Source organism: Triturus cristatus, chromosome 1_1 (assembly GCF_964204655.1).
Source record: "Triturus cristatus chromosome 1_1, aTriCri1.1, whole genome shotgun sequence".
NCBI classification, from domain to species: Eukaryota; Metazoa; Chordata; class Amphibia; order Caudata; family Salamandridae; genus Triturus; species Triturus cristatus.
The window spans coordinates 906,674,439-906,682,732 of NC_140579.1; the positions used below are offsets into that span (position 1 = coordinate 906,674,439).

General features: G+C 42.4%; 1 protein-coding gene across 4 annotated transcripts in view; it reads right to left on the bottom strand.

Annotated features, from left to right (window-relative positions):
• The window catches only part of LOC146871264 (GTP-binding protein REM 2-like), a 169,063-nt gene extending 163,289 nt beyond the window's left edge, over positions 1-5,774 (bottom strand). For 2 of the 4 annotated variants that reach the window (XM_085650717.1, XM_085650721.1), the window contains exon 1: positions 5,602-5,774. In XM_085650717.1, coding sequence (XP_085506843.1) covers positions 5,602-5,675 — 74 coding nt within the window. In that variant the 5' untranslated portion in view covers positions 5,676-5,774. Of the gene's footprint in view, positions 1-3,928; positions 4,288-5,136; positions 5,230-5,601 lie in introns of those variants that run through there. The other 2 variants (XR_014980933.1, XR_014980936.1) reach the window with 2 other exon arrangements.
• Between the last annotated feature and the right edge of the window lie 2,520 nt (positions 5,775-8,294).

Sequence of the window (8,294 nt, forward strand, 5' to 3'; positions counted from 1 at the left end):
GTGGTCCATATTTACAAAGCCGGATATTTTGATCTTCTGAAGACACATCAGAAGAACATGCCCACAGACATTAAAACAGGCCAAAAAGCAGACAAAAACACTGACCCGTCAGGCCAGCCCTTCTCCACTGCCAGATTGCCCTAGTTTGACCCTGCACACCAATCAATGCCAGTCAGTCATAATCAGGGCCGGACTGGCCGTAGCAGGCACCGGGCAATCCCCCGGTGCGCCGCACTGGTGGGGGCCGGTTTTGGGCCCCTGGGGGCCGTTTTCGTTACAGGGCCGTTTTTTTGCAAAATCGTCCCTGTAACAAAATCGTCCGCAAACCGGCCCTGGCAAAAAGCTCGGCAGCACCCCTCCCCCCCACCCCCGAGGAGGGCCGGCCGAGCACTTTGCCAGGGCCGGTTGTGGTTCCCAGTCCGGCCCTGGTCATAATGCTTCAGCAAATAGTGTGCGGCTAGGAGAGTGCTGACCTAGCCCACCCTGATTGAAATCAGCCATTAGAGAATTAGTGTCTCTTCCTGCTTGCGAGTGTGGGGCGCCAGGGGGATGGCTCGTATGGCATTATTGTTGCACCTTTACTGTAGTAATTGTGACATTCTTGAAATACACTTAAGTAGCACTCACAATAAGCAATACTACTGCCTGCAGCAGTCCTTTCATGCAACATGTATGACTGTATGGCCTTTCACAATCAGGGCAATCATGAAGGCACATTTTTCTTTAAAGAACAGGTGATATATTAAAATTCTGGTGCAGAACTGTGGGAAATTCTCAAATTCAGTATTGCAAAGAGGTCTGTGAACTCTGAAAGTAGAAGATGCCAAAGATTGTAGGAAATGGACTTCCAACACTCATTTTAATAGCTGCATTTATTGCCTTTTTATGCTTTGTTTGACATGCTGTATTGCTTTAACAAAGTTTGGTTTCGGAATCTTTACGCATATACAGCCGCATGCCAAGAAAAAACATCCCCTTTCTGCTGGGCTGTTTTCAACCTGTCACTTGAAACATCCAGGAGGTTTGTGAAAAGCGATTTGAAATTACTTTCACTAAACAAACTCTTCCTTAAATTCCCTCTTCGGCACGGACCAAGGTGTATTAAGGGCATACTAATGTACAAAACACAAGCAAGCGGTGTGATGTACCTAACACACCTCTTACAACCGACATGTGCCTGGTTTATCATTTCAAAATGCTTCTACAGCTCGCGCTGTTTCATAAATGTTGCTAAAATATTCCCCTTTTTTTAAATTAATTTGTTTTTCACTTATCCGCTTTATTTTAAAATGTTTCTTTACCCATTTTCAACAGAATTTGTAAAGTATGGCTTTTTTTTTTATTCAACTGGCTTTTCAATTGACACCAGCCACTAAACAAAAGAAAAATGCCATGCCCTCGGCTGGGGCAGGAGGAGACACAGCAAATGCGTCACTGCAGAGAGGCCCATTATCATTCTGTATGTGATAATAAGGCCGACATACAGAATGATAATGGGCCAATAGTAATCTGTGTCAGGTTGGTGAGGGGGCGCTGCAGACCACTGATCACAGCAGGAGCGCAAACTGGCCCTTGCAGTGAGTTACAGAACTCTAAGGTTGCTTGCAGGGGGGCAGCCAGATCACTCTGATTACTGAAATTACAGAAAAAAGGCGTCCGTAAAGGAATTCCTCACGGACAAGAGGCCCAAATAACGTGCGGTCTGTGAAATTTACGGACAGTTGGTCACCCTAAAGTTGAGGCTGCTGCAAACATAAAATATCAAGGAAAAATGCAATGTCTAATAAGAGATTCTCACTGTCTTACTGACACAAGCTGGAAGCTATTTAGGAAGATGGGGAAGATGGCCGCACACTAGCGCGGCTCCAGCATAGCTCACATGACCATTTGAAAATACGGCCATTTATCCGTCCTTAACGGAACCACACTGGGAGCCCCCATTGTCTGCGGGGGCCCCCTTTGGTGAAAAAAAAAAAAAACGAGAATTTTTGGCTGCAGTATGCCCAAGTTATAAACAACCGCAATGGACCCCACTCCGCTAGCTCCTCCTCCGGGTCGCCCCATGGGAAGCTGGTACATGAAGTTCTTGAGTGGTTCACCCCAGTGGGTGCAAGTAAGTACTTGTTGAACTGATGATCTCTAGACCCGATACATGTCCCGGGTTTTAAAATATCGCCCGAGACATGGCTCGGGTTTCGGGATAACTTCCCTCCTCAGTAGAGAAAATAGTTAGGGGTGGAAGAGAGGGCCGGCAAGCAAACGTCAAGGGCCTCAGTGCCCGCACAGGCACGCAGGTGCGTCGTCCAGGAGCTCGTCAGCTCAAAGCTCGAGGGAGCCATTTTTATAAACAACCGCAATGGACCGCACTCCGCTAGCTCCTCCTCCGGGTCGCCCCATGGGAAGCTGGTACATGAAGTTCTTGAGTGGTTCACCCCAGTGGGTGCAAGTAAGTACTTGTTGAACTGATGATCTCTCGACCCGATACATGTCCCGGATTTTAAAATATCGCCAGAGACATGGCTCGGGTTTCGGGATAACTTCCCTCCTCAGTAGAGAAAATAGTTAGGGGTGGAAGAGAGGGCCGCCAAGCAAACGTCAAGGGCCTCAGTGCCCGCACAGGCACGCAGGTGCGTCGTCCAGGAGCTAGTCAGCTCAAAGCTCGAGGGAGCCATTTTTATAAACAACCTCAATGGAACGCACTCCGCTAGCTCCTCCTCCGGGTCGCCCCATGGGAAGCTGGTACATGAAGTTCTTGAGTGGTTCACCCCACTGGGTGCAAGTAAGTACTTGTTGAACTGATGATCTCTAGACCCGATACATGTCCCGGGTTTTAAAATATCGCCCGAGACATGGCTCGGGTTTCGGGATAACTTCCCTCCTCAGTAGAGAAAATAGTTAGGGGTGGAAGAGAGGGCCGCCAAGCAAACGTCAAGGGCCTCAGTGCCCGCACAGGCACGCAGGTGCGTCGTCCAGGAGCTAGTCAGCTCAAAGCTCGAGGGAGCCATTTTTATAAACAACCGCAATGGACCGCACTCCGCTAGCTCCTCCTCCGGGTCGCCCCACGGGAAGATGGTACATGAAGTTCTTGAGTGGTTCACCCCAGTGGGTGCAAGTAAGTACTTGTTGAACTGATGATCTCTAGACCCGATACATATCCCGGGTTTTAAAATATCGCCCGAGACATGGCTCGGGTTTCGGGATAACTTCCCTCCTCAGTACAGAAAATAGTTAGGGGTGGAAGAGTGGGCTGCCAAGCAAACGTCAAGGGCCTCAGTGCCCGCACAGGCACGCAGGTGCGTCGTCCAGGAGCTCGTCAGCTCAAAGCTCGAGGGAGCCATTTTTATAAACAACCGCAATGGACCATATGCTGTTGCCCACATCTCTGCCCACACCTCTCCCAGTACAATCTGTCAGGAATAATTTGCACGCATCGGGTAGAAAGAAAATTGCTACCAAAATGGTGGAGCACCTACGGTGATCAAGCGAGAGGGGGAGTGCGACCGGACATCTGCACGTGTCTGCCTGCCTTAGGTTTACTGTGTGCCAGAGGCGCAACTAGAGCAAAATTTCAGGGGGGGCGGGGGGGGGGGCTAAGAAAAAAAAAAAAAGGGACTCTCACGAACCTCCTCTCTGGCTGAGCTAATGAGGAAGCCATCTGGGAGCTGTTGGAGTCAGTCACCAGTCCTGGACATCTTTCATTCTGTAAGTAAAAGAGAGAGACCCCTTACAGAACCAAAGGGATAGAGTACTGAAATATAAATTCCCTCTGGAATAATCCTTAAGCGCAATTGTTACCATTCACGCACAGCATGAAAACATCGTTTTTCCAAACCTATGATCAATATTTAACACAACAAATAAAAAAAATTATATTAAAAATATATTTCTTTAATTAAAATTGCATAAAAATTAATCAATTCACACCTAAACAATTTTTGCTTTATACATACACTTAATTCATAACATACTAATCATATTGACATACAAAACAAATTATTATTTTCAAGTACATGAATATCCAAACATAAACACAAAAGAGAAAATAAAAGAGAAAACAAAAACACAGACTACTATCGTTGGTCTTTGTTACAACACATCATCTATGCCAGTGAATGAATGGTCCGTTAAACACTTCTAATTGTGCAATAACCCGACCGTCTTCCAATAGAGATTGAGTGAGTTAAAATTGCGTCGACGCGTTTCGATGGGTCATTCCAATTTATTCCATGTTCTTCAAGACAAATGATATGGTTTTCTCAACAAACTGTTTTCTTAGTCTGCACATTCCTATATACAATTAGATAAATTGTCAAATAATTCTCAATATCACTACATATCGACATCTTCTAACATCCTGAATTAAAGTTGCCGAAATAATATATTCTGCACATAATAACAGATATACGACCCTTATTTTCCTCTTGATCACTATCCCTATTCATGTATTGATAAAAACAATTTATATCATCTTTGGATTAATTCTAGTACCTTTATACTTTCTTGTTTTTCTACCTACGTTCCTGTGACAATCCTGTGTTGCAATAGTTTCCAAGTGTTACTATCGTTCATATCTCATTATTAACTCCTGTATGTCTGGCTATCACTTATCTACAAAACAAACTTTATACACTAAGTTTTAATCATGTCCCTGTGTCACTATGATGATACATTTCCTTGGCGTGATACATGTTATATTGCAGTTTGCCTATATACATCTTGTCTATTTGTCTCCACTGTCTCATTTGTAAATACTGTTCTAAAACCAACATCTACTCTTTTGGCTTTAATTCAGTGCTGACTCAACTACAATGGTATTATTCCCTAAAAAATTTTTTTAAAAAATTGGTTTTAAAAGAAAAGGATTACAATTTTTCGACTACAGGTTTATACTTACTACCTTTCTATGTCGTATACATGAGTATGGATGTGTTCGTACCTTATTACTTAATTTACGTGCGTGTCTAACAATCTATTTCTGCCGTGTTTCTGTGGGTATTTTTCCTCTTGCCCACCACTTTGAAATTAAGTCCTCTATATGAACGATAGTAAGGACATAATGGATGCCATCAGTTTCCTCTACTCTTATAGATGTCATGATAAGTACTAAATCCCTGTATGTTAAATAAGGTAACATACCTTGGGAGGTTCTATAGATACCTCTCCTCACAGGACTTTTTATGATGACCCGCTCGAGGGATATATGAATCGTTGACCTCCCCGGCGTGCTGTCTGAAGTAGAATATCCAAAATTAATCTCTCACATAATTCATTTGCTCATCTTTTGATTTAATACGCTTAATACTTTATTATTTCAACCAGCACTGATATTATTATCTGTGCTGCGCCGCGACTCTAGATTAGTTCGCCTATCTCCAAATTCCTCCCATACCAGCATCAGCGAGACAACTATAATGTACGCCTTGCCACAAGCTGCTCAGAAAGAAGCTTAGCCACCCTGCATTAATTAATGGGAGCCGCCCTTAAACTTGCAACGGTCGCAGAGCGCTACAGTAAATCCCGGGTTCTACATATAACAATCTTAAAACTCATTTACGCATTTCTTTGCCTTATATAATTACCGCCGGTTTACATTCAACTCACCTCTGTGTTGTGGCAGCCTGCGTTCTACCCGTCTGATGTCGTTTAGGCATTCTCCCGACAAACCCCAATCCCATTTAACGGGGTTTAAATATGAGCCTGTCGTCGCCTTATTGGTTGTTCCTTAATTGTTATTGCTCACGTAGGAGTCATGTGCTGACCCTAACTATTTTCACCTTGCCGTGGAACATAATTCCAAGATAGAAAGTAATCTTGTGCTGGCCCTACCTTTTTTCCCCTGGTAGTACAACGCGGCAAATACGAGTAGAACTCTCGTTTCTAGTTGAACATTTTTAATATATTTAATTTATTAATGTCCGCAACTAAGCCCGCTTCACATTAACAAATGATCCTAACCTTATTCCCTTTAGCCGATGTATTCTAATTTTGTTTCTTGTCGCGGCCACGCTCCTCGTGGTCCGCTCACACTGCCCCAAATACACCGGAAGTACTTCGTTGTATGTATACGTGGAGCCTGTAGCCTGCATCGAAGTAATGAATGTATCCTTCTCCTGAGATACTACGTCATGCCTACACATTAATAGGGGGTCTGTATCCATACACTACCCCATTGATTATCCTTATTAGATATTTTGCTAGGACATCTTAGATTGAATCCGTACTTATGTCCATCCGCAAAATATCAATATTGCTCGTCATCGTTCTATAGTTGAATGCCATACTATTCTTATATGACCCAAGTACATCCAACACACATAACTATGTGGAAGTCGTATTCTAATCTGCAATTACAGGTGTCTCATCATAGTGAGTCACCATGTTCAAATGGCTGCATAGGACCCATCAGGTTATCAAAATGTATGGTATATTATTTCCATATTACTTCGATATTATCCTCATCCAGTCTTCCCTATTGTTCAAACCTGTCTCCACTGTATTGAGATGGCAAATATACCATTGCTCTCTCTGTTTCCTTTTGGTTTCGATGTCTCCACCCCTTCTATTGATGTTTATTTTTTCTAAAATGAACCATTGGAATTGCTCACAATTATGTCCCAGTTTTATAAAAATGTTCAGTTAAAGGGGCATTCTCCTTATTGATCCTAATAGCTGATTTGTGCTCTAGTAGGCGTGTGCGTAGTTCTCTACCCGTCTCACCGACGTATCCAAGCCCACAGGGACATACCAACAGATAAATTTTTACTGCGACAGTTGTTTAAAGTCCTCGCTGTAATAGTTTTTCCTGAAAATTCCACACTTTTTGATTCTATACAATGTGGACATATGGAGCATGATCCACATTTGTAATTGCCAATAGCTTTTTTTTTCTTAACATCTAATGTATATTGAGTTTCTGTTATTGTTGGATAAGTTTTAACTAGAGTATTCCTGATTGTTTTATTTCTCCTAAATGAAAAAAGAGGTTTTTGTAATTGAACTGTTGCTCCATGATTTAAAATTTTCCAATACTTATTGACTATATTTTTGATTATATTGCTAGCCCCTGAAAATTGGCTAACAAATACCACCCTGTCTAGATCCTGCTTCTTTTTTTCTCTTTATTGATATCTAGCAAACAATTTCTGTTGTAGAAGCGAGCTCTCTTCCACGCTTGTTTTATGAGTTTGTTTGGATATCCTCTATTTTTTTTATTTGATCTTCATAACCTCTGAGTGTTTGTAATAATCAGATAGTGTGGTACAGTTACGCCTGAGTCTTAAAAATTCACCAAAAGGAATATTATCCTTTTGTGAATGGGGATGATTGCTACTATAGTGTAGCAAAGTATTTTTATCTGTCGGCTTGGTGTAAAGTTCCACCTGGAGTTCTTTATCAACGCATTTTACACAAATATCTAAAAATTCGACTCTTTCCTTGTCGTAGTGGGCGGTAAATTTAAGATCCCCTAAATTTAACCATTCTAGGAAGGACTCAAGTTCATCACTGGCTCCATCCCAGATAAAAATAATATCGTCAATAAAACGGTACCAGTGTTTGATATTTTCATAGTAGGGTGCCATTTCATTGTATATATGGCGCTGTTCAAATGCATTAACGTACAAGCAGGCCAGGCTCGGCACACAGGTAGCCCCCATGCTAGTCCCCTTTACCTGCTTGTACAGTTAGTCCTTGAATAAAAAAATATTATTTTTAAGTACCATCGTGATACATCCCAGTATAAAATCCTTATTTGCCCCATTCAAATCTTCCTGTTCCTGGACATCTGCCATTACCCGGATAGTGTCATCCTGGGGAATGTTCGTGTATAGGGCTTCAATATCAAGGGTGACCAAAGTTTGGGTCACCCTATTAAAGCCCTGTCCCTCAAATACAGCGATGGCATGTGCTGTATCCTTCAGGTGTGACCTTTGTTTGTGGACTATAGGCTTTAAAAAATGGTCCACGTATTTACTAAGTGGCTCCAAAATAGAACCTATGCTGCTGACTATTGGACGCATGGGGGGATTAGATGCATTTTTATGCACTTTTGGTAATCCATATATGGCAGGAATGACTGGGTTATTATTAAGTAAAAATTTGAATTCATTTTCACAAATCCAACCATTGTCTCTTCCTAAAGTTAAGAGATTACTAACTTCCCTTTTCAGATCACCCATAGCTGTAAATCTAACTCTCGTATAATGTTCCTCTACATTCAGCAAATCCCTCATCCTTCTCTCATAGTCTTCAGCATCAAGAACCACTATCCCGCCCCCCTTATCAGCGGGTTTAAT